General features: G+C 41.7%; 1 protein-coding gene across 1 annotated transcript; it reads right to left on the reverse strand.

Annotated features, from left to right (window-relative positions):
- LOC106591825 (dnaJ homolog subfamily A member 1) lies at positions 1-27,792 on the reverse strand. Its single transcript, XM_045716796.2, has 8 exons — positions 27,558-27,792; positions 26,607-26,790; positions 26,371-26,475; positions 25,668-25,895; positions 17,466-17,580; positions 16,567-16,682; positions 5,179-5,279; positions 1-3,010 (listed from the first exon to the last, which is right to left on the reverse strand). The coding sequence occupies exons 1-8, from the start codon at positions 27,687-27,689 to the stop codon at positions 2,783-2,785; spliced, it is 1,209 nt and encodes a 402-aa protein (XP_045572752.1). The 5' UTR covers positions 27,690-27,792; the 3' UTR covers positions 1-2,782.

Below are 27,792 nucleotides of genomic sequence, written 5' to 3' on the forward strand. Positions count from 1 at the left end.
AAACATCCTTGCATTTAATTATAAATATGACCATAGACAAACATGGGGAATTATTGGATCAGTTGAATTAGGACCAGACAAGACTTAACGTACTGAATAATTATTTTCTCTTCCATATTCACAATCTTGTTCTTCCAGTCCCAACAGTTGTCATAGATAGTAAGGCCTAGATTAAATCTGGACCGTGCAAGATCCGCATTATAATGCGATTGACATGTAAAGGTCATGCCCGACTGATGACGGTGCATTTGGAAAGTATTCAGACCCTTTACCTTTTTCCAGTTACAGCCTTATTCAAAAATGGATTAAATACATTTCTCAATCTACACACAACACCCCATAATGACAAAGGAAAAGAAGAGTTTTCAGAAATGTTTGCAAATGTATTGAAAACAAAAAATACCTTAAGTATTCAGACCCTTTGCTATGAAACTCGAAATTGAGCTCAGGTGCCTCGTTTCCATTGATCATCCTTGATGTTTCTACAACCTGGAGTCCACCTGTGGTAAATTCAATTGATTGGATCTGATTTGGAAAGGCACACACCTGTCTATGTAAAAGGTCCCACAGTTGACAGTGTATGTCAGAACAAAAACCAAGCCATGAGGTCAAAATAATTATCTGTAGACCTACGAGACAGGATTGTGTCGAGGCACAGATCTGGGGAAGGGTACCAAAAATGTCTGCAGCATTGAATATCCTGAATAACATAGTGGCCTCCATTCTTAAATGGAGGAAGTTTCGAACCACCAAGACTCTTCCTAGAGCTGGCCGCCTGGCCAAACTGAGCAATCGGGGGAGATGGGCCTTGGTAAGGGAGGTGATCAAGAATCCAATGGTCACTCTGACAGAGCTCCAGAGTTTGAGAAGGACAACCATCTCTGCAGCACTCCACCAATCAGGCCTTTATGGTAGCGGCAAGACGGAAGCCACTCCTCAGTAAAAGGCACACGCCAGCCCATAAGGAGTTTGCCAAAAGGCACCTAAAGGACTGACCATGAGAAACAAGGTTGAAACCAAGATTGAACTCTTTCGCATGAATGCTAAGCGTCACATCTGGAACCATCCCTACGGTGAAGCATGGTAGTAACAGCATCATGTTGTGGGGATGTTTTTCAGCGGCAGGGACTGGGAGACTAGTCAGGATCGAGGGAAAGATGAACGGAGCAAAGTACTGAGAGATCCTTGATGAAAACCTGCTCAAGAGCGCTCAGGACCTCAGACTAGGATGAAGGTTCACCTTCCAACAGGACGACCCTAAGCACACAGCCAAGACAATGCAGGAGTGACATTGGGACAAGTCTCTGAATGCCCTTGAGTGGCCCAGCCAGAGCCCGGACTTGAACCTAACTTCTCTGGAGAGACCTGAAATGACCCGCGCAGAAACGCTCTCCAGCCAACCAGACAGAGCTTGAGAGGATCTGCAATGAGGAATGGGAGAAACTCTCCAAACACAGGTGTGCCAAGCTTGTAGCGTCATACCCAAGAAGGCTCAAGGCTGTAATCGCTGCCAAAGGTGCTTCAGTACTGAGTAAAAGGGTCTGAATACTTATGCAAATGTGATATTTCCAAATGTTTTGTCTAAACCTGTTTTTGCTTTGTCATTATGGGCTATTGTGTGTAGATTGATGAATAAAAAATATATATATATTTCAAAATAAGGCTGTAACGTAACAAAATGTGGAAAAAAACTCAAAAAGGGTCTGAATACTTTCCAAATGCACTGTATGCAGCGTTTACTGTGATGTTTCTCCAAACGCTGGAACATTGCGCCCTTTGGCTTCACAACAAGCACACCATTCACTGAGGTAAAAGTTATGAGACTTCAAGAGTTTAATAATTTCAATTTGGCAGTAGAAGACTAGCCATTAAGTTTATTTTAATCCCAAAACAATTACGACAGTCACAGCACATAGATACCAGTAGCAGAACTTCTTGAGGTCTATTGAAAGTTTATTTACAGTTTGACTAATTCCCATGAAGAATGGAGGAATTAAACAGACACCTCTTGATATTAAAAATGGGGTAAATAACCTTTTCATCAGTTGAACATAGCGAAGTATACCATACTACAGCAGATAGGATTCAATTGAATCCTACAGATGAACTATCACAAAAGGTCAATATGCATTTTATGAAATGTAGATAACATGCATCATTACATCATTATTAAAAATGAATTAAACAAAAATGTTGGTGTAATAATTGGCAAGTATCTTCCAACTACGCTGATGTGGTATACAAAAACATTAAATTATTCAAAAATGGAACAATATGGAAATAGGCCTATATGGTTCATCGCTGTGAGGATTCAATTAGGCAACATGAATTATAGCTTCCAACTATTTTCTTTCTCGTGACCTTTGGACACCACAAAATCACCAACGGTACTAACCGTGACACCAAAGCAGACAGAGGGTGCTCAAAACCTGCTAATTTACAAATCAAACACCATAAAAATCTAACTTTATATATATATATAAAAAAAAAGAAAAAAAAAAGTCAGTGACAGCATCCATAGCGCTTCCAAAAACTCAGAATCTTCATTTCTGGTCCTCTAAGGAACTTAACCAGAAATCAATTTCCTCCACTCAGGCACACGATCCAACAAAGACAGCCGAGTCACCTTGGAACGTAGATCCAGGTATCCAGCCTAAAGGACCGCTTCGGCACCACAGTTAGCATTGTAAGTTAAGAGAATAAAATGTAAGATGCGGTTTGTGCACGTTTCCAGAGGGGGCTGGACCATGGAGTTTTGGGGTTGGAGTGATGTGACGGGGTCTTACGAGGTCTGGCACTGGACCCCGCCAGCGGACGGGTAGTCATCCTCTTCCATGTAATGGTATTGGCTGCGTCTTACTCTGGCCGGGTCGCAGTCCTCCAGGTCGGCGTATATGTAGAGGTCGTCGTCCATGCTCTCGGGCTGCTCTGCCTCCCTCTTGGCAGGAAGGTAGTGCTCTAGCTCCTTCAGCTTGTGCTTGGGGAGGAAGTTGGCCTCGGGGAATACCACCTTTGGCAAAAAGAAAATGGGTATCATTTCTAGGCCGTAACTTTTTCTTTAAAAAGTCATGAAATTAAGAACCAACTGAAACAGTAAAGCAAACACGTTACGAGTTACACAGTGCAGACTTTAGTGTCAATTACATAATCACAATAAAAGTGCTACTACAAAATGGCCACTGGTCATAAGGTTGTTATGGTTGACTTTAAGTCTCCAGTGGTTTAATAAAGCAGCAGTAGTTAATCAATCAATTTAATACATTTTAACTGAGGGAATGAATGAGACCATTTACTTTTTTTATATATTTTTTTTTAGCTTAAGGCACCTGGTATTCCCAGATGGTCTCCCATCTCCGTACTAACCAGACCCTGTTTTCTCCCTAAATTAGGTCCCTCTGCTTATCCCTCAATGGGCTTGGGAGAAGTGAAGGTCGAGTCATGCGTCCTCCGAAATATGTCCCACCTGTCCACCTACTTATCACACCGTTTGCTTGACCCAAATGTCAGCCACACCAATGTGTCGGAGGAAACACTGTTCGACTGACGACCGACCAGAGTCAGCTTGCAGGCGCAAGGAGTCGCTAGGACACGATGAGCCAAGGCAAGCCCCACCGTCCAAACCCTCCCCCGGACGGCGCTGGGCCAATTGTGCGCCGTCCTGTGGGGGTCACGGCCGAATTAGGACACTATTTCCCAATATATATATATACACACACACACACCACAAAAATATGAACCCAACAAGCAACAATTTCAAAGATTTTACTGAGTTACATTTCATAAGGAAATCAGTCCATAGATTTCACATGACTAAATACAGATACCTTAAAAAAAATAAGTTTAAGTAGGGGCGTGGATTAGAATCAGTCAGTATCTGGTGTGACCACCACTTGCCTCATGCCGCATGACATCTTCGCATACAGTTGATCAGGCTATTGATTGTGGCCAGTGGAATGCAGTCCCACTCCTCTTCAATGGCTGTGTGAAGTTGCTGGATGTTGGCGGGAACTGGAACGCGCTGTCGTAAACGTTGATCCGGCGCATTCAAATGTGCTCAATGTGTGACATGTCCGGTGAGTATGCAGGCCATGGAAGAACGGACATTTTCAGCTTCCAGGAATTGTGTACAAATTCTTGCAACATGGGGCCATGCATTAACGTGCTGAAACATGAGGTGATGGCGGCAGATGAATGGCGGACAATGGGCCTCAGGATCTCGTCACAGTATCTCTGTGCATTCAAATTGTGAGCGATAAAATGCAATTGTGTTCGTTGTATGTAGCTTATGACTTCCCATACCATAACCCTACCGCCACCATGTGGCACTATGTTCACAACATTGACATCAGCAAACCGCTTACCCACACAACACAAACACACTGTGCCATCTGCCCAGTACAGTTGAAACCGGGATTCATCTGTGAAGAGCACATATCTCCAGCGTGCCAGTGGTGATTGATGGTGAACATTTGCCCACTGAAGTCAGTTACGAGACATCGGTGAGGATGACGAGCACATAAAGGATGAGCTTCCCCGAGACGGCTTCTGACAGTGTGTGCAGAAATTCTTCAGCTGTGCAAACCCAGTTTCATCAGCTGTCCGGGTGGCTGGTATCAGATGATCCCGCATGTGAAGAAGCCAGATGAGGTGGTCCTGGGCTGGCGTGGTTACACCTGGTCTGCGGTTGTGAGGCCAGTCGGAAGTACTGCCACACTCTACGACGACGTTGGAGGTGGCTTATGGTAGAGAAAATAACTTTCAATTCTCTGGCAACAGCTTTGGTGGACATTCCTGCAGTCACCATGCCAATCTGTGGCATTGTGTTGTGACAAAACTGCATATTTTAGTGGCCTTATATTGTCCCCAGAACAAGGTGCACCTGTGTAATGATCAGGCTTCTTGATATGTCACACCTGTCAGGATGGATGGATTATCATGGCAAAGGAGAAATGCTCACTAACAGGAATGTAAACAAATTTGTGCACATGTGAGAGAATCAAGCTTTTGTGCATTAGGAACATTTCTGAGAACTTTTATTTCAGCTCATGAAACATGGGACCAACACTTTATATGTTATGTTTATATTTTTCAGAATAAATACAAAGATAGATATTGAACTACAGTATCAAGTCCTGAATGGTGGAACACATTGAAAGGTGTGTGTTTTACAGAACATACCGAAAAGAGGATAATGAGGCGTCCCTTTTCAAACGGCTGGCGGTGCATGGGCATCCCCTCATTCAGGACACACTTCTTGTCGCCAGGTTTGATCAATTCCCCTGTGAAGGTAAATATTTTAAGAAGCTATCAACTAGTGCTGTCATGATACCAACATTTTACTAAGCCAAGTATCATAGACGGCTATGAATATAGATGAGAACTCTTGGTAGAAAGTGTGGTCTACCGCCTATCATGAGGTACCCTACCTCAGGAAAGTAATACCTCTCGAGACTTCTTTAATACTAAGACCACGTGCACCAGCTGTTATTGACAAATATACACAACCTCACCCCTCGTCTTACCAGACGTAGCTGCTCGGTCCTGCCGATGCACGGAAAACCCAGCCAGCTCTACATTATCCGTGTTGTCGTTCAGCCACAACTCGGTGAAACATAAGATTTTACAGTTAATGTCCCGTTGATAGGATGGTCTCGACCGTAGATCATCAAGTTTGTTTTCCAGCGATTGTACGTTGGCAATGACGATTTACTCACTCGCCTACGAATCCTTATGAGGCACCCCAACCTTCTCCCTCTGTATCTCTGCCTTTTCACGCAAATGACAGGGATTTGGGCCTGGTCTGCGGAGAGCAGTATATCCTTTGTGTCGACCTCTTCGTCCAGTACAAGGTGAGTATTCGCTGTGCTGATGTCCAGAAGATATTTTCAGTCATAAGAGGCGGTAGCAGCAACTTTATGTACAAAACAAGTTACAAAAATGCAGGAAAAAAACGAAATAGCACAGTTGGTTAGGAGCCCATAAAAATGGCAGCCATCCCCTCCGGCACCATTACAATGTCATTGTGGGGAAAACACTGCATGAAATCTTTACGCTTCAGTTAACTATCTCTCCCTCCAGATCTCTCTCTCAAACACACACCTTTCCCCCAAAACACATACGCACACTACTCCCAACTTTAAAAACATTAGGCAACAAACAGAATTTAAGATGTAGGTCCCCTAAACAGGGGACTTTACGTGGTTCTGGTACCGACAGACATTTTCGTTGAAATCGATCGGTGGACACCATAGATCGAAATGGCAAGCATTAAGTGTTCTTACGGACACAGGAAGGGGTATGTCTGTTGCCTGTGTGAATCAGGATGTGAAATCTGACACCACTTGAACCTGGGACGTCCCTCCTATGATTTAATTCGCTCTTCAGACTGTCCATCAACTCATGGCTGAACCCTACGTCAGTGTTTAACGTTGTTAGTGGCTAACACCCTATGCCTAAAATCGTAACACAGCAGGAGAATGGTTTCATTGCTGTAGCACATTCAGAGCGATTTATAGCCAGTAATCTAAAATAATTGCGTGACCGGGAGATTAAACAAAAAACAGACGGACAAGATTAATATGAGATGAAAGGCGAGTTCCTAGCCAGATGTTCACAGCAATGAGGGTGGACATTTTGATCAAGAAAGACCTTTCCATATTTTCTACATTCTAACACTACATATACAAATGTGTATTTTTTATTTATTTAACTAGGCAAGTCAGTTAACCTCACCAGGGTAGGCAGCATTCAGAATTTTGGATCAAAAGCGTGCCCAAAGTAAACTGCCTGCTACTCAGGTCCAGAAGATAGGATATGCATATAATTGGTAGATTTGGATAGAAAACAAAAGTTTTCAAAACTGTTAAAATAATGTCTGAGTGTAACAGAACTGATATGGCAGGCGAAAACCTGAGGAAAATCCATCCAGGAAGTGCTATTATTTTGAAATGACCATACATATACTTATGACCCAGTTCACGATCCCTATTGCTTCCACTACAGGTGGCCAGTCTTTAGGCATTGTTTAAGGTTTTTACTCTGAAAAATGAGGGAGAAACACCACTTTCAATGAGAGGACAGTGGAAATTTCCAGACATGAGTCCTGCGCGTGACCGGGAGCATGCCTTTCTTGTTTTTCCTTTTCTATTGACGAAGCTATTGTCCGGTTGAAATATGATTGATTATTTATGACAAAAACAACCTGAGGATTGATTATAAACATCATTTGACATGTTTCTACAAACTTTTATGGTACTTTTGATTTTTCGTCTGTTGTGACCACGCTTTGTTCCAATGGATTACTGAACAAAACACACCAACAAAACTGAGGTTTTTGAATATATAGAGGGACTTTATCGAACAAAACAAACATTTGTGGAGTCTTGGGAGTGCAACCATATGAAGACTTTAATCGCTATTTCTGACTTTTGTTACTCGTCTACTTGGCTGGCTACTGTTTGTAATGATTTGTCTGCTGGGCGCTGTTCTCAGATAATCACATGGTTTGCTTTTGTAGTAAAGTCTTTTTGAAATCTGACACCGTGGTTGGATTAACTTAAGGTATAGGGGGCAGTATTTTCATTTTTGGATGAAAAGCGTGCCCAGAGTAAACTGCCTAATACTCGGGCCCAGAGTCAAATATTTGCATATTATTAGTAGATTTGTATAGAAAACACTGAAGTTTCTAAAACTGTTTGAATGATGTCTGAGTATAACAGAACTCATATGGCAGGCAAAAACCTGAGAAAAATCCAACCAGGAAGTGGGAAATCTGATGTTTGTAGTCTTTTCAAGTCATTGCCTAACAGTGACTTAGGGTTCATTTTGCACTTCCTAAGGCTTCCACTAGATGTCAAAAGTGTTTAGAACCTTGTTGCAGGCTTTTGCAGTAAACAGAGAGCGAACAAGAAGGCCGGGAAGTTGGTGACTCAGAAAATTACATGAGTTTTGTGGCGCGCGTTTACGTGATGAGGTAGCTGTGTTCCATAACATTTTTCAAGACATTGGAATCGTCCGGTTGGAATATTATTGAAGTTTTATGTTAAAAAGGCCCTAAAGATTGATGCTATACAACGTTTGACATGTTTCTACAAACGTAAATATAACTTTTTTTGACTTGGTCGTGAAATTTTCGGCGCACTTCCTACATTTGGAGTAGCTTACTGAATGCGCAAACAACAAGGAGGTATTTGGACATAAATTATGGACTTTATCGAACAAAACAACATTTATTGTGGACCTGGGATTCCTGAGTGCATTCTGATGAAGAGCAAAGGTACGTGAATATTTATAATGCCATTTATGATTTTAGATGACTCCAAAATGGCAGGTATCTGTATTGCTGGTTTGGTTTTCTGAGCGCAGTACTCAGATTATTGCAAAGTGTGCTTTCACCATGAAGCTTTTTTAAAATCTGACACAGCGGTTGCATTAACCTCTATGGGCTAGGTGGGACGCTAGCGTGCCACCCGTGGTGCACTCCATCAACAGCAGGTGCATTTCAAGAGCGGCAAATTTGAATCCAAATAAATGTCAAAATTCAAATTTTTCAAAAATACAACTATGTTACACCATTTGAAAGATAAACATCTCCTTAATCTAACCACGTTTTACGATTTCAAAAAGGTTTTACGGCGAAAGCATAAATTTAGAGTATGTTAGGACAGTACATTTACAAGAGTTGTGTGTAATGTTTTGTCAAGTCAAAGACAGGGTCACCAAAACCATAAAACCAGCTAAAATGATGCACTAACCTTTTACAATCTCCATCAGATGACACTCCTAGGACATTATGTTAGACAATGCATGCATTTTTAGTTCTATCAAGTTCATATTTATATCCAAAAACAGCGTTTTACTATGGCATTGATGTTGAGGAAATCGTTTCCCTCCAATAACCGGCAGTCAAGTCAGCGTCACAAATTAAATCATTAAAATTAGAAAACATTGGTAAAATATTATATTGTCATTTAAAGAATTATAGATTTACATCTCTTGAACGCAATCAACTTGCCAGATTTAAAAATAACCTTACTGGGAAATCACACTTTGCAATAATCTGAGCACTGCGCCCAGAAAAATACGCGTTGCGATACAGACTAGACGTCATGTTGGGGAGATCTAAAATCGAAAATACTATGTAAATAATCCATTACCTTTGATTCTCTTCATCAGATGTCACTTCCAGGTATCACAGGTCCATAACGAATGTAGTTTTGTTCAAAAAAGCTCATCATTTATGTCCAAAAATCTCCGTCTTGTTAGCACATGATCTAAGCCAGCCGGACTTCTCGTCATGAACGAGGGGAAAAAATATATTTCCGTTCGTTCAAACATGTCAAACGTTGTATAGCATAAATCATTAGGGCCTTTTTTAACCAGAACATGAATAATATTCAAGGTGGACGAATGCATACTCTTTTATAACGTATTGGAACGAGGGTACCCAACATGAACTCGCGCGCCAGGTGTCTAATGGGACATCATCGTTCCATGGCTCTTGTTCGGTCAGATCTCCCTCCAGAAGACTCAAAACACTTTGTAAAGGCTGGTGACATCTAGTGGAAGCAATAGGAAGTGCCAAAATATTCCTCAGCCCCTGTGTTTTTCAATGGGATAGGTTTAAAGTCGATACAACACATCAGGTATCCACTTCCTGTCAGAAAATGTCTCAGGGTTTTGCCTGCCAAATGAGTTCTGTTATACTCACAGACACCATTCAAACAGTTTTAGAAACTTTAGAGTGTTTTCTATCCATATATAATAAGTATATGCATATTCTAGTTACTGGGTAGGATTAGTAACCAGATTAAATCGGGTACATTTTTTTTATCCAGACGTGCAAATGCTGCCCCCTAGCCCAAAACATACATGTAACATGAAGTCCTATGAGTGCCATCTGATGAAGATCATTAGTTAGTGATTAATTTTCTCTCTATTTCTTTTTTGTGAATCCTCACTTTGGCTTGGAAAATGGCTGTGTTTTTTTTGTGACTAGGTGTTGACCTAACATAATCATGAAAGGTGCTTTCGCCGTAAAGCCTTTTTGAAATCGGACACTGTGGTTGGATTAACCTCTCTGGGGTAGCTGGGACACACTATTCAACAGCCAGTGAAATAGCAGGGCGGCAAATTCAAAACAACACAAATCTCATAATTCAAATTTCTCAAACATACAACTATTATACACCATTTTAAAGATAAAATTCTCCTTAATCCAACCACAGTGTCCGATTTCAAAAAGGCTTTACGGCGAAAGCATAATATTAGATTGTTAGGACAGCACGTAAACAAGAAAACCCACACAGCCATTTTCCAAGCAAGGAAAGGCATCACAAAAAACAGAAATACAGCTAAAATGAATCACTAACCTTTGATCTTCATCAGATGGCACTAATAGGACTTCATGTTACACAATACATGCATGTTTTGCTCGATAAAGCTCATATTTATATCCAAAAACCCCATTTTACATTGGCGTGTAATGTTCAGAAATGTTTTGCCTCCCAAAACTTCCGGTGAATGAGCACATCAATTTACAGAGTTTTGAGTATGCAGCATTACTAGTTATTGTTTATGGCCCTCATGATAAAGAATTACTTTTGGGGATTACGTATATTACATTTACTTACATTGGAGGTTAATGGAGCACCATTAAGGCTTAAATTAGGCCTATATGAATCCTACCTTTGAAGCACATCTCATGAGTAGCAAAGCATTTTCCATTCTTCCTGTGACAAGCAAATTTGCTTAGACCTACAGTGGTTCCTCCTTTAAAAGTTGTCATACTGCGGCACACCTTGGGGCTGCAGTTTACTGCTAGTTTGACCACCAGAGGGCATCATTGAGAAACATTTGATAGTCTTCTGTATTGGCACCAACAGAGAATTTAAAACCTTTTTTGTAATAACATTGTACACTGCTTTTTTCTTTACATAGTTGAATGTGCTGACAAAATCACACAAAAATAATCAATGGAAATCCAATTTATCAACCCATGGAGGTCTGGATTTGGAATCACACTCAAAATTAAAGTGGAAAACCACACTACAGGCTGATCCAACTTTGATGTAATGTCCTTAAAACAAGTCAAAATGAGGCTCAGTAGTGTGTGTGGCCTCCACGTGCCTGTATGACCTCCCTACAACGCCTGGGCATGCCCCTGATGAGGTGGCGGATGGTCTCCTGAGGGATCTCCTCCCAGACCTGGACTAAAGCATCCGCCAACTCCTGGACAGTCTGTGGTGCAATGTGGCGTTGGTGGATGGAGCGAGACATGATGTCCCAGATGTGCTCAATTGGATTCAGGTCTGGGGAACGGGCGGGCCAGTCCATAGCATCAATGCCTTCCTCTTGCAGGAACTGCTGACACACTCCAGCCACATGAGGTCTAGCATTGTCTTGCATTAGGAGGAACCCAGAGCCAACTGCACCAGCATATGGTCTCACAAGGGGTCTGAGGATCTCATCTCGGTACCTAATGGCAGTCAGGCTACCTCTGGCGAGCACATGGAGGGCTGTGCGGCCCCCCAAAGAAATGCCACCCTACACCATGACTGACCCACCGCCAAACCGGTCATGCTGGAGGATGTTGCAGGCAGCAGAACGTTCTCCACGGCGTCTCCAGACTCTGTCACGTGCTCAGTGTGAACCTGCTTTCATCTGTGAAGAGCACAGGGAGCCAGTGGCGAATTTGCCAATCTTGGTGTTCTCTGGCAAATGCCAACCGTCCTGCACGGTGTTGGGCTGTAAGCACAACCCCCACCTGTGGACGTCGGGCCCTCATACCACCCTCACGGAGTCTGTTTCTGACCGTTTGAGCAGACACATGCGCATTTGTGGCCTGCTGGAGGTCATTTTGCAGGGCTCTGGCAGTGCTTCTCCTGCTCCTCCTTGCACAAAGGCGGAGGTAGCGGTCCTGCTGCTGGGTTGTTGCCCTCCTACGGCCTCCTCCACATCTCCTGATGTACTGGCCTGTCTCCTGGTAGCTCCCCCATGCTCTGGACACTACGCTGACAGACACAGCAAACCTTCTTGCCACAGCTCGCATTGATGTGCCATCCTGGATGAGCTGCACTACCTAAGCCACTTGTGTGGGTTGTAGACTCCGTCTCATGCTACCACTAGAGTGAAAGCACCGCCAGCATTCAAAAGTGACCAAAACATCAGCCAGGAAGCGTAGGAACTGAGAAGTGGTCTGTGGTCCCCACCTGCAGAACCACTCCTTTATTGGGGGTGTCTTGCTAATTGCCTATAATTTCCACTTGTTGTCTATTCCATTTGCACAACAGCACGTGAAATTTGTCAATCAGTGTTGCTTCCTAAGTGGACAGTTTGATTTCACAGAAGTGTGATTGACTTGGAGTTACATTGTGTTGTTTAAGTGTTCCCTTTATTTTTTTGAGCAGTGTATATTGATGAAGAAATTTGACTTAATTTGATTAATATTATGGCGTTTCTATTCAGAAAAAAACGAAAGACTCAGGGTTTCCGTTAGGATGGAATGGAAAATATTGTGCTATACAACAGGAGGAAGGAGCAGGCTGTCCTTGTAAATAAGAATTTGTTAACTGATTTGCCTAGTTAAATAAAAGGTTACACTAAGAGCATAACATTTCTGCACCCTAAAATCTCTAATTATTGTCTAACCAATACCCAAACGGAGATTAAATGAAAATAAAAATCTCATTGATTTATCAAGACCAGTCCCCATGCTTGCCTGCTAAAATAGTTCTAGGCTTTAGCTTCTAACTTCAATATGCTCTTCAAATAAGACGTACACAATTTAACAGCACATTACTCAACACTAGTGAAACTCATTTCAGGCTTACAGCATATCGGAAAATATTATTTTCAATGACGTGACTCTCCGCCAATAATTACATTTAGAGGATTGGAGGACTAAATTAATATCCAAGGGGCATTTTCCGTTAGATATTCTCACAGATCCTACGGAGCTTTTATATCATTCTAAATTAATAAATAATAATTGCTTTGTTTAAAAAGTAACAATATTTTGGAGATTCTGTTTTCATTTAACCTAGAGTGAGCGAGAAAAAGGCAATTCTTGAACATGGGGTGAGACATTCTCACTAATTTGTAAATAAAGCCAGGACATCACTTGCTTATATTCATGAAGATGATGCGCAATCGGCAAAGGCAAACTAATCTGCTGGCATCATGGCACGCTATCAACATCGCTCTAATTACAGTCAGACAGTTGAAGAAACTTGCGTGGACTTATGGAAAGGCTCGGTAAGAAATGTTTAATATATTTAAATCGGGTACGATTTTTATCCGGCCGTGCAAATACTGCCCCCTAGCCCCAACAGGTTAACTTAATACAATACATCAATAAAATTAATTTAGTCTCAAATAAATAATGAAACATGTTTAAATAATGCAAAAACAAAGTGTTGGAGAATAAAGTAAAAGTGCAATATGTGCCATGTAAAAAAGCTAACGTTTAACCTGTTGGGGGTAGGGGGCAGTATTTACACGGCCGGATAAAAAACGTACCCGATTTAATCTGGTTATTACTACTGCCCAGAAACTAGAATATGCATATAATTATTGGCTTTGGATAGAAAACACCCTAAAGTTTCTAAAACTGTTTGAATGGTGTCTGTGAGTATAACAGAACTCATATGGCAGGCAAAAACCTGAGAAGATTCTGTACAGGAAGTGCCCTCTCTGACCATTCCTTGTTCTTCTTGGCTCTGTTTATTGAAAACTGAGGATCTTTGCTGTAACGTGACACTTCCTACGGCTCCCATAGGCTCTCAGAACCCGGGAAAAAGCTGAATGATATCGAGGCAGCCCCTGGCTGAAACACATTATCGCCTTTGGCAAGTGGCCGATCAGAGGACAATGGGCTTAGGCGCGTGCATGAGTCGACCCCATGCTTTATTTTCTTTCGTCTTTTTACCTAAACGCAGATTCCCGGTCGGAATATTATCGCTTTTTTTAACGAGAAAAATGGCACAAAAATTGATTTTAAACAGCGGTTGACATGCTTCGAAGTACGGTAATGGAATATTTAGAAATGTTTTGTCACGAAATGCGTCGTGCTCGTCACCCTTCTTTACCATTCGGATAGTGTCTTGAACGCACGAACAAAACAGAGGATATTTGGATATAACTATGGATTATTTTGAACCAAACCAACATTTGTTATTGAAGTAGAAGTCCTGGGAGTGCATTCTGATGAAGAACACCAAAGGTAATAACATTTTTCTTATAGTAAATCGGACTTTGGTGAGTGTTAAACTTGGTGGGTGTCTAAATAGCTAGCCCCGTGATGCCGGGCTATCTACTGAGAATATTGCAAAATGTGCTTTCACCGAAAAGCTATTTTAAAATCGGACATATCGAGTGCATAGAGGAGTTCTGTATCTATAATTCTTAAAATAATTGTTATGCTTTTTGTGAACGTTTATCGTGAGTAATTTAGTAAATGTTTAGTAAATTCACCGGAAGTTTGCGGGGGGTATGCTAGTTCTGAACGTCACATGCTAATGTAAAAAGCTGGTTTTTGATATAAATATGAACTTGATTGTTATACAATACATGCATGTTTTGTTCAATGTTCTAGGGTTGTCATCTGATGAAGATCAAAGGTTAGTGCTGCATTTAGCTGTCTTCTGGGTTTATGTGACATTATATGCTAGCTTGAAAAATGGGTGTCTGATTATTTCTGGCTGGGTACTCTGCTGACATAATCTAATGTTTTGCTTTCGTTGTAAAGCCTTTTTGAAATCGGACAGTGTGGTTAGATTAACGAGAGTCTTGTCTTTAAAATGGTGTAAAATAGTCATATGTTTGAGAAATTGAAGTAATTGCATTTCTAAGGTATTTGAATAACGCGCCACAGGATTCCACTGGCTGTTACGTAGGTGGGACGATTTCGTCCCGCCGACCCTAGAGAGGTTAAGTTCCTTGCTCAGAACATGAGAACATATGAAAGCTGGTGGTTCCTTTTAACCTGTCTGGGAACGTGGGACGCTTGCGTCCCACCCTAGACAACAGCCAGTGGAATCGCGTCGCGCGAAATACAAAACCTCAAATGCTATAACTTCAATTTCTCAAACATATGACTATTTTACACCATTTTATAGATACACCTCTCCTGAATGGAACCACGTTGTCCGATTTCAAAAAGGCTTTACAGCAAAAGCAAAACATTAGATTATGTTAGGAGAGTACCCTGCCAAAAAAAAATCTCACTGCCATTTTCAAAGCAACTAGCATGCATCACAAATACCCAAAACACAGCTAAATGCAGCACTAACCTTTGACAATCTTCATCAGATGACACTCCTAGGACATCATGTTACACAATACATGCATTTTTTGTTCGATAAAGTTCATATTTATATATAAAAACAGCATTTTACATCGGCGCGTGACGTTCCGAAAATATTTTCCCTCAAATGCTTCCGGTGAAACAGCGCTACAATTTACAAAATTACTATTCGAAAACATTGTTAAAATGTAATATTGTCATTCAAAGAATTATAGATTAACATCTCGTGAATGCAACCGCATTGCCAGATTTAAAAATATCTTTACTGGGAAATCACACTTTGCAATAATCGACGTGGTATGCTCAGAAAAATAGGCTAGGCGATACATGTTAGCGCCATCTTGGAAACATCTAAAATCAAATATACTATTGTAAATATTCCCTTACCTTTGATTATCTTCATCAGAAGGCACTTCCAGGAATTGTTTGAAAAACGTAATAATTTATGTCCCAATAGTTCCTTCTTGTTAGCGCGTTCCGAAGGCTACTCATAATGTACTGAAGCGCGCGGGACTTGTCGTCACGAATGTGCAAAAAATATATATTTACGTTCGTTCAAACGTGTCAAACATTGTATAACATAAATCTTTAGGGCCTTTTTCAACCAGAGCTTCAATAATATTCAAGGCGGACGATTGCATTGTCTTACTAAACGTTTCGGAACAAAAGGGTTCCCATGGGCGCCCGCGTAATAGTAGTAATGGCCCTCCCCCTGTGACCAACTTCCCAAGCCTCTCTTTGGGTCAGTTTCTACCATAGAAGACTCAAACCACTTTGTAAAGACTGTTGACATCTAGTGGAAGCCTTAGGAAGTGCTAAATGATTAATAAGTCCCTGTGTGTTTCCATGGCAAAGGCTTTGAAGTGATTCCACACATCAGATTTCCACTTCCTGTTAGGATTTGTCTCAGGGTTTTGACTGCCATATGAGTTCTGTTATACTCACAGACACCATTCAAACAGTTTTAGAAACTTTAGTGTTTTCTATCCAAATCTACTATTTATATGCATATTCTAGTTACTGGGCAGGAGTAGTAACCAGATTAAATCGGGTACGTTTTCTATTGGTAGCATCATATGAAACGGTACTACGGTATTCTAAAATGATGGTATAATATCATGACGTTTTGGTACCGTTATAATACGATGGTATCAGTATACCGTGCAACACCACAATAAAAAAATTTCTTTTTTAAATGCATTAAAAAAAATGTACAGTGTTGTACAAGGGTTCTGTTAAGTGAAATAATCTAGGAAGTGTACCTGGGTGGCAGGTGATGAGGAGGCTTCGGTTGTCCAGAGTTTGACAAGGCTTCTGGAAACCACACAGGGCCTCCACCAGCTGCAGCTCCATAGTCATGATCAGATTTTCCCCTTGCCTGTAGAATAGAGCACAGTTAATACCAACCAAAGCCAACCAGGCTGCGATCAATTGCATTTCAATTCAGGAACTGAAAAGTGATTGCCTCTCAAATGGGGATTTTTTTGTTGAAAATGAATTTCCATTCAGTTCAGAAATTGGCCAAATTTTCGTTTTGCTACATGCCTTAGATATATAGACCTTTTTCCAGTACACAGTAACATACAACTTTTATTACCTTTGGGTTCTCATACGTTTACAATGATATTTTGATTCTTGCCTGAACAGTTGCTAAGATTATATTTGGTTTTGATTTTCACTAAATAACTGATGCAGCAGTTGTTAGCTAGAATGCTAACGCTCATTGATATAGGCTGTACCAAAAACTAGCCAAAGAGCCATTTTACTGGTTGAAATGTTTAAGTATAATGCTGTTGATTTGCATTAAGTAGGACATTCATACGAGCCTTAAAACCCAATTATAATCCAAAAGTAGTGTGAAAAAGCACTCATAAGCAACATGTAAAGAGCAATTTTTTTTTGCTGGCCTTCTATAAGAACTTCCCCACCAACTTCCGTGCGTCGCCCTCAAAAGCAATGTTTGCAAACACAGAAAGGAGTCTATAGGCTAGTACAGAATACAGACCAATCCAATACTGAATAGAAAAGGTCTCATGTGGAACATTGGAACTGCCACATATGTGCACAAACACATTTGTTGGTCCAATCAGACAATGTGACATAGACATAGGGTAGAGGTAGGTAGTGAATAAGAACAGGCATGAGAGGTTTCATCTTTTACCTGGTGAAGACGGGATGGACTCTCTGATCCAGGACAATGATGATGTCACCAGGCTCTAGTCCTGGCTCCTGATCTCCCTCCCCGTGGAAAACTAGCTTCTGCCCATCCTTCATACCTGCAACAATTTAGGATTCATTTAACTCAACTGGTCCATATTAAACTGCATTAAGAAAAGACTGATCAGAATTCTGGTAACGGCGTTCACACGCAACCATGCCTTAGGGAACATTTAGGGCATTTTCACATATCCCTAGATTATTTGGATCCTAGAGCATTCGGTAACCAGATCCACACTATCCTGGTCGAGAGATAATGCAGTAGTACTAGTCACATGAAATTTAGTTACAGAAATTATATCCAGAATCTGTTAATTTCCATTCTTGTCAAAGCAAACCTTATTTTCTAGAATTCAAGAAAACGCTCCAGGGTACCAAATTCATAAACTCTGTCTTTCAAAGATAATTGGTAAAAATCCAAATAACTTCAGATCTTCATTGTAAAGTGTTTAAACACTGTTTCCCATGCTTGTTCAATGAACCATAAACATGCACCTGTGGAACAGTCGTTAAGACTAACAGCTTACAGATGGTAGGCAATTAAGGTCACAGTTATGAAAAGTAAGGATACTAGAGGCCTTTCTACTGACTCTGAAAAACACCAAAAGAAAGACATCCAGGGTCCCTGCTCAGCTGCCTTAGGCATGCTGCAAGGAGGCATAAGGACTGCAGATGTGGCCAGGGCAATAAATCGCAATGTCCATACTGTGAGACGCCTAAAACAGAGCTACAGGGAGACAGGACAGACAGCTGATCATCCTTGCAGTGGCAGACCACGTGTAACAACACCTGCACAGGATCCGTACCTCACACCTGCGGGACAGGTACAGGATGGCAACAACAACTGCCCAAGTTACACCAGGAACGCACAATCCCTCCAGTTATCAGACTGTCCGCAATAGGCTGAGAGAGGCTGGACTGAGGGCTTGTAGGCCTGTTGTAAGGCAGGTCCTCACCAGACAAGGACCTGCCTCACCGCACAAACCCACCGTCGCTGGACCAGACAAGACTGGCAAAAAGTGCTCTTCACTGACGAGTCACGGTTTTGTCTCACCAGGGGTGATGGTCGGATTCGCGTCTATCGTCGAAAGAATGAGCGTTACACCGAGGCCTGTACTCTGGAGTGGGATCGATTTGGAGGTGGAGGGTCCGTCATGGACTGGGGCGGTGTGTCACAGCATCATCGACTGAGCTAGTTGTCATTGCAGGCAATCTCAACACTGTGCGTTACAGGGAAGACATCCTCCTCCCTCATGTGGTACCCTTCCTGCAGGCGCATCCTGACATGACCCTCCAGCATGACAGTTCCACCAGCCATACTGCTCGTTCCGTGCGCGATTTCCTGCAAAACAGGAATGTCAGTGTTCTGCCATGGCCAGCAAAGAGCCTGGATCTCAATCCCATTAAGCACATCTGGGACCTGTTGGATCGGAGAGCGAGGGCTAGGGCCATTCCCCCCAGAAATGTCCGGGAACTTGCAGGTGCCTTGGTGGAAGAGTGGGGTAACATCTCACAGCAAGAACTGCCAAATCTGGTGCAGTCCATGAGGAGGAGATGCACTGCAGTACTTAATGCAGCTAGTGGCTACACCAGATACTGGCTGTTACTTTTGATTTTGACCCCCCCTTTGTTCAGGGACACATTATTCCATTTCTGTTAGTCACATGTCTGTGGAACTTGTTCAGTTTGTGTCTCAGTTGTTGAATCTTAACCTGTTGGGGGTAGGGGGCAGTATTTGCACGGCCGGATAAAAAAAACGTACCCGATTTAATCTGGTTATTACTACTGCCCAGAAACTAGAATATGCATATAATTATTGGCTTTGGATAGAAAACACTCTAAAGTTTCTAAAACTGTTTGAATGGTGTCTGAGTATAACAGAACTCATATGGCAGGCAAAAACCTGAGAAGATTCCTTACAGGAAGTGGCCCGTCTGACAATTTCTTGGGCTTCTTGACACTCTTTATTGAAAACTTAGGATCTCTGCTGTAACGTGACACTTCCTACGGCTCCCATAGGCTCTCAGAAGGCAGGAAAAAGCTGAATGATGTCTTTGCAGCCCCTGGCTGAAAAACATTAGCGCCTTTGGTAAGTGGTCTATCAGAGGACAATGAGACTGAGGCGTGTGCACGAGGCGACCCCCATGTTTTTATTTTCTCTCTCTTTGAACTAAAACAGGGTTTCCCGGTCGGAATATTATCGCTTTTTTACGAGAAAAATGGCATAAACATTTATTTTAAACAGCGGTTGACATGCTTCGAAGTACGGTAATGGAATATTTAGAATTTTTTTGTCACGAAACGCACCCTTCTTTACCCTTCGGATAGTGTCTTGAACGCACGAACAAAACAGAGGATATTTGAACATAACTATGGATTATTTTGAACCAAACCAACATTTGTTATTGAAGTAGAAGTCCTGGGAGTGCATTCTGACGAAGAACAGCAAAGGTAATCACATTTTTCTTATAGTAAATCTGACTTTGGTGAGGGCTAAACTTGGTGGGTGTCTAAATAGCTAGCCCGTGATGGCTGGGCTATCTACTCAGAATATTGCAAAATGTGCTTTCACCGAAAAGCTATTTTAAAATCGGACATAGCGAGTGCATAGAGGAGTTCTGTATCTATAATTCATAAAATAATTATGTTTTTTGTGAACGTTTATCGTGAGTAATTTAGTAAATTCACCGGAAGTTTGCGGGGGGTATGCTAGTTCTGAACGTCACATGCTAATGTAAAAAGCTGTTTTTTGATATAAATATGAACTTGATTGAACAAAACATGCATGCATTGTATAACATAATGTCTTAGGATTGTCATCTGATGAAGATCATCAAAGGTTAGTGCTGCATTTAGCTGTGGTTTGGGTTTATGTGACATTATATGCTAGCTTGAAAAATGGGTGTCTGATTATTTCTGGCTGGGTACTCTGCTGACATAATCTAATGTTTTGCTTTCGTTGTAAAGCCTTTTTGAAATCGGACAGTGTGGTTAGATTAACGAGAGTCTTGTCTTTAAAATGGTGCGTCCCACCTACCCTAGAGGTTAAGGTCATACAAATATTTACACATTAACAGGCTGACTACACCGCTCGCGTGCGTTGCAAAATAAATTTAGAAATCTATATTAATAAATTATTGCACGCACGCCAACAAGCGTCTGGTTGCCAAGGACCAAAATAGAAGTCAGTTCTATATGTGACGCAGATCGTGCTGCAAGTCCTGCCTCTCCCATCTCCTCATTGGTTTATAGAAGCAGGTACCCACGTGCCATCTCCTCATTGGTTATACCCACGTGGGTGACTGAAAAACGAACGAGGTCGGTGGCGGTAATGCACCTAATTTATGAAAGTTGCCAATCGCAATATAAAGTCAAGAGAAGTAAAAGCCTGGAAGGAAGAGAGATGACTAGAAACGATTTGGTTGACCATTTTGTGTGTGTGGATTAATTGGCGGAGGACCCTGTGCATTTCAGGTAAAATAACTCAATGTTTATATCCCAGGACAAATTAGCTAGCTAACTAGGACAAATTAGCTAGCAAGTGCAAGCTAACTAGCTAAATTGCCATAAAATGTTTAAAGCTTTTCGACCTGTCCCCAAATTAATATAATTGGTTCAGATTGTTTTGATATTTTAACCTGCGCGTCGTGATCGCGTTTGCGTGTGGGGGGACAAAATACATTTATGCACGATGGTGCACATGCGCAGCGAGTTTGGGTTCCGTGTAAGTATGCTGAAAATAAATGCAGTTGACAGTGAGAAGACCTCTCTTTTTTGCTGAGTTTCTGTGAAAAAGCCCTGTGAGTTGGACCAAACCAACTTTCCCTGACTGTTGCCTTGGACAACCAGCGCCAAAAGAGTAGGGTATAAACCAACCACAGAACTCACAGTACACACACACTACCATTTGCTTCAGTATAGAAACTTGTAAGTTTTGAAAATCAATGTTTGTATTACTTGTAATCCTTCCTGCAATGTCACAGAAGCATTTTTTTTTTTCTTTTACTTCTATATTTTTAACTAGAGATCATAGGAAGGCACCATTTTCACACAACTACCAAAAGAATTCAATGTTTTTTTAAAGAGCCGCCAGAACAGCTTCAACGCACCTTGGCATAGATTCTACAAGTGTCTGGAACTCTTTTGGAGAGCTAGAGTTCCAGACCATTCTTCCATAATTTGGTGTTTTGTTAATGGTGGCGGCAACGCCGTCTCAGGCACCGCTCCAGAATCTCCAAATGCTCCATTGTATTGAGATCTGATGATTGACACATTTTCAATCCCCCTATGCTCCTTTGAGACCCATCTTTTAAAAAGTCAGATCTTTGCTAGCCATGGCAGGCAAAATATTGTGCAAATGGGAATTTTTATACTGACCCTAAGCATGATGGGATGTTTTAATTTCAATACACAATCCCTCATTTACTCTTGTGTTTCCCTTTATTCTGGCAGTTACCTGTTGGTAGACACTGATATGGTGCTGGAGAAAAATGGTTGAAAAGGTTGAAAAGTGGCAGAACTGCCATTTTAGCTGTGTGTGTGTACGTACAGTGCATTCGGAAAGTATTCAGACCTCGACTCTACCCATTTTGTTACGTTACAGCCTTATTCTAAAATGTATTACATTGAGGAAACAAAACTACACTATCCCATAATGACAAAGCAAAAACAGGTTTAGAAATCTTTGTATATGTATTAAAAAATAAAAATAACATTTACATACAGTTGAAGTTTGCATACACCTTAGCCAAATACATTTAAACTGAGTTCACAATTCCTGACATTTAAAATCCTAGTAAAAATTCCGTTTTAGGTCAGTTAGGATCACCACTTTATTTTAAGAATGTGAAATGTCAGTTTTTTTCAGCTTTTAATTCTTTCATCACATTCCCAGTGGGTCAGAAGTTGACACACTCAATTAGTATTTGGTAGCATTGCCTTTAAATTATTTAACTTGGGTCAAATGTTTTTGGCCCATTCCTCCTGACAGAGCTGGTGTAACTCAGTCAGGTTTGTAGGCTTCCTTGCTCGCACACGCTTTTTCAGTTCTGCCCACAAATGTTCTATAGGATTGAGATCAAGGCCTTGAGATGGCCACTCCAATACCTTGACTTTGTTGTCCTTAAGCCATTTTGCCACAACTTTAGAAGTATGCTTGGGGTCATTGTCCATTTGGAAGACCCATTTGCAACCAAGCTTTAACTTCCTGATTGTCTTGATGTTGCTTCAATATATCCTAGATTTCCATCCTCATGATGCCATCTATTTTGTGAAGTGCACCAGTCCCTTCTGCAGCAAAGCACCCCTACAACATGATGCTGCCACCCCCGTGCTTCACAGTTGGGATGGTGTTCTTCGGCTTGCAAGCCTCCCCCTTTTTCCTCCAAACATAACGATGGTAATTATGGCTAAACAGTTCCATTTTTGTTTCATCAGACCAGAGGACATTTCTCCAAAAAGTATGATCTTTGTCCCCATGTACAGTTGCAAACCGTAGTCTGGCTTTTTTATGGCGGTTTTGGAGCAGTGGCTTCTTCCTTGCTGAGCGGCCTTTCAGGTTATGTCGATATAGGACTCATTTTACTGTGGATATAGATACTTTCCTCCAGCATCTTCACAAGGTCCTTTGCGGTTGTTCTGGGATTGATTTGCACTTTTCGCACCAAAACACATTAATCTCTAGGAGACAGAATGCGTCTCCTTCCTGAGTGGTATGACAGCTGCGTGGTCCAATGGTGTTTATACATGCGTACTATTGTTTGTACAGATGAACGTGGTACCTTCAGGCGTTTGGAAATTGCTCCCAAGGATGAACCAGACTTGGAGGTCCACAATTTTTTGGCTGATTTATTTTGATTTTCCCATGAGGTCAAGCAAAGTTGAAAGTTAGGCCTTGAAATACATCTACACCTCCAATTGACGCAAATGATGTCATTTAGCCTATCAAAAGCTTCTAAAGGCATGACAATTTTCTGGAATTTTCCAAGCTGTTTAAAGGCAGTGTCAACTTAGTGTATGTAAACTTCTGACCCATTGGAATTGTGATACAGTGAATTATAAAGTGAAATTAATCTGTCTGTTAACAATTATTGGAAAAACTATAGTTTGTTAAGACATGTGGAGTGGTTGAAAAAATATTTTTAATGACTCCAACTTATGTGTATGTAAACTTCCGACTTCAACTGTAATTAATCAGACCTTTAACACAGTACTTTGTTGAAGCACCTTTGGCAGCGATTACAGCCTTGTGTCTTCTTGGGTATGACGTTACAAGTTAGGAAGTGTCTTGGTGGATCCAAACTTCATCCATTTAAAAATGACGGAGGCCACTGTGTTCTTGGGGACCTTCAATGCTGCAGACATTTGTTGGTACCCTTCCCCAGATCAGTGCCTCGACACAATCCTGTCTCGGAGTTCTACAGACAATTCCGTCGACCTCATGGCTTGGTTTTTGCTCTGACATGCACTGTCAACTGTAGGAACTTATATAGACAGGTGTGTGCCTTTCCAAATCATGTCCAATCAATCAAATTTACCAGAGATGGACTCCAATCAAGTTGTCGAAACATCAAGGATGATCAACGGAAACAGGGTGTACCCGAGTTCAAAGTCTCATAGCAAAGATTCTGAATAGTTAGGTAAATAAAGTATTTTTATTTTTAATACATTTGGGAAAAAAATAAAAAAATGTGTATCTGCTTTGTCATTATGTGGTATTGTGTGTAGATTTAGGAAAATGTTTAATTTAATCCATTTTAGAATAAGGCTGTAACGTAACAAAATGTGGACAGTCAAGGGGTCTGAACACTTTCCGAATGACTGCATGCACGCACACTCACACAGTGGACAAAACAGTCTACATTTCCGTAACAGACTGACCAGGTGAAAGTTATGATCCCTTATTGATGTCAGATGTTAAATCCACATCAAATCAGTATAGAGGACAGGTTTAAGAAGGATTTTTAAGCATTGAGACATGTATTGTGTGTGCCATTCAGAGGTTGAAAAGGCAAGAAAAAAGATTTAAGTGGTTTTGAACGGGGTATGCCAGGCACACCAGTTTGATTGTGTCAAGAACTGCAACACTGCTGGGTTTTTCATGTGTATCAAGAATGAGCCACCACCTAAAGGACATCCAGCCAACTTGACAACTGTGGGAAGCATTGGAGTCAACATGGTCCAGCATCCCCTAAGGTTGGCCCTTAGACACCTTGTAGAGTCCATGTCCCGACAAATTGAGGCTGTTCTGAGGGCAAAGGGGGTGCAACTCACTATTAGGAAGGTGTTCCTAATGTTTGGTACACAAGTTGATATGTAGCCGGCTTTTTGTCAATTGACTGCCATTCTACACAATAGGCTCAAACGGAGCTGTAGTGGGCTGGCCTAGTTACGGATCCACCACAGATCCTGGAAATGTTTTGGAAAGGACAATGTGAAAAGGACATATTTGAGCCAGCACACTGTTTTGGTTGGCCCTGTAATAATGTGAATCAGGCACTGATATGTCACTCACTATGCCATCTTATATCACAATACTCTTCATTCCTGGTCCCAGAAGACTGCAGTGTGTTGCGTGCCTTAGTCTCTGCCCAGCTCTAGAAATACTGATCCAACTAATCAAGATTGTGACTACATGAATCAGATGTATTAGCCGTGTAGCTCTCCAGGACCAGAAGTGAAGAAAATGTAGGTTATATCACATAACAGACATCCAAAACTCTGGTTAAATGGACAAACATCTAAAACCTCCTATATCCTCAAAATGGAGAAAGAAAATCTTCACACTTTTACCTGTTAAATTGGCAGTCACTCTGCTAGCATTCCCATCCACAGGCAGCTTGGTCTGTCAGGTAACGGTGTCAACAGGGCCCAGGGACATGGCGCATCCCGTGTCAACATGCTTAACCCACCCCCAACCCCCCACGTCATTACACAAACATAGTGAACAATTTAGGCAGAGTCTATGCTCTTGAAAATTTGTACTCCACACAAATCAAACGAGTCAAACTGTTGGACCTCATAGCAAAAAAATAACATTCAGGGTAGAACATTTTAATTTATTGTATATATTAACTATGAATAAATTAATATCAATTGTGAGCTGTGGAAAGACTTCAATTGATGGACAACTAATCAACCGCCTCACCTTTGTCAATGTGGACCTCTAGGATCTTCTTCTGCCGCAGAATCTTCCGTCCACTGCAGGCCTTGCAGCGGTCCTTGTGGCTGATACGCTGGCCCTGGCCCTGGCAACCCCCGCACACGGTGGACACCTGCTGCACCATGCCTGGCCCCAGCTGGTGGAGGCGCACCTGCATGCCCGTGCCGCGACAGGACATGCACATCTCCACCGCACCCTTCCTTCCCCCGCGACCTACCCCAAACCATAGCCATGTCAGTCCACATCACCCCAGTCGTTTGCAGCAGTAACTCATTACATCACCGTTAAACAGAACGCCACATGCTGCATTTGACAGGGCGGTAAATGCTAGTCAAGAGATAGCGATTCGGTGGCTTAATGATCCGCTGTATAAATGTACTTGGAGTAAGCAAGAACATCTATGTACGCATTTTATAGTCAGAGCAACAAAAATGGAACCAAACAATACAGTTTGGGCATTGTACGATATCTCAAAAATGTTTTACCCTAGCCGAGGGTAAATTGTTCATAATGTGATACGGTTTTAAAAAAAACAAAAATTACATCCAATCCATGCATGAACACACAGGGCTATTCAACCTGATGACTTTAGGGTTACCACACTGGTCATTTTCATCCGTCCCTTTTAATAAGGGACTGATCAAGACCAATGTTAACCAACAATGTAACATGTGTAGTAATGTAGCACCTTCACATCGCTCGCAAATAACATTCTTCTGGACAGCAAGTTTCCTCGTGGCGCCATTGAAGAGGTCTTCCAAAGAGACTGTGAGCTGATGAACCACATTCTTTCCTAGGTTGAGAGCACATTGGGGCAAAGCATTAGCTATAGAGAAGTTAAGAAGAACCACAGAAAACCAAAGGCCAGATGTTGAAGTCTTCTGTGGAAGGTAATATTTGTCTCTGTACTTCATTTTGTTTTACCTCTCCTCTCCCGGTGCAGTCGGCCACCTCCTCCAAAGAACATGTCAAAGATGTCCATGGGGGATCCAAAACCCCCGCCACCTCCGCTGCCCCCTCCTTTTATTGCCTTCTCCCCTCCCCGGTCATACACCTCTCTCTTCTGGGAGTCTGACAGCACCTCATATGCCTGAGATATCTGCTTAAACTGGGAAGAAAAAAACTGAATGAAAGGGGGATAGTCAGTTGTACAACTGAAATGTGTCTTCCGCATTTAACCCAACCCATCTGAATCAGAGAGGTGCGGGGGGCTGCCTTAATCGACATCGTCGGCGGCCAGGAAACAGTGGGTTAACTGACTTGCTCAGGGGCAGAATGACAGATTTTTACCTTGTCAGCTCGGGGATTCAATCCAGCAACCTTTCGGTTACTGGCCCAACGCGATCAATTCTCAGAGTGCAAAAACAACTACTTGTAGAAATCTCAACTAGCACTCAAATATTAAACTTACTAGAATTTTCTGACAGAACTGTAGAAACAATTGATGTATTTTCCATATTCATCTCTTAAAAATAACCTGGCATAACCGGCATCAATGTGCTGGATTAGCATACATCGCTCCCCCTGAACTTGCCTCTGACTGGGCTTGAACCAGAGTCCTCTACCTTGCCAACACACGTGACCACCCGCTCGATAATGTGAAAAAACATTTGAGCTATACAAAAGGAACCAATTGTATAGATCCATCTACGAAATTTCAAGCTAGCTGGGGAATGAGCTTACTGTACCTCTTAACTCCAGTACACTGGCATAAATAACCTATCTCCACTCAACCACTGGTCATAAATCAGAACCTATTCATAGGAGTTTTACATTGTTTATAACATACACAGCTCAGAAAGATAAAGGTGGTACAACAAAAATAAACTCTGACCATCATGGACGCAAAGTGGTTTCCTGAATACTTCCACTCACTTTCTCCCCCTCAGTAGGGTTCTTGTCAGGGTGGTATTTCAAGGCCAGCTTACGATAAGCCTTTTTCAGCTCATCTGGTGTGGCATTGGGCTTAACACCCAACATGTCATAAAAGCCGGTTTCCTTCACCATTGTTGTTGGTTCAGTCTGCAGAAGAAAGAAAATGCTGTTCACACAAGTGTCAGTTTCTCGTCCTATATGACATATAGTGCGGAGCGATGTGCTTTGAGGTCGG

Source organism: Salmo salar, chromosome 04, assembly GCF_965601325.2.
Source record: "Salmo salar chromosome 04, fSalSal1, whole genome shotgun sequence".
Taxonomy (NCBI): domain Eukaryota; kingdom Metazoa; phylum Chordata; class Actinopteri; order Salmoniformes; family Salmonidae; genus Salmo; species Salmo salar.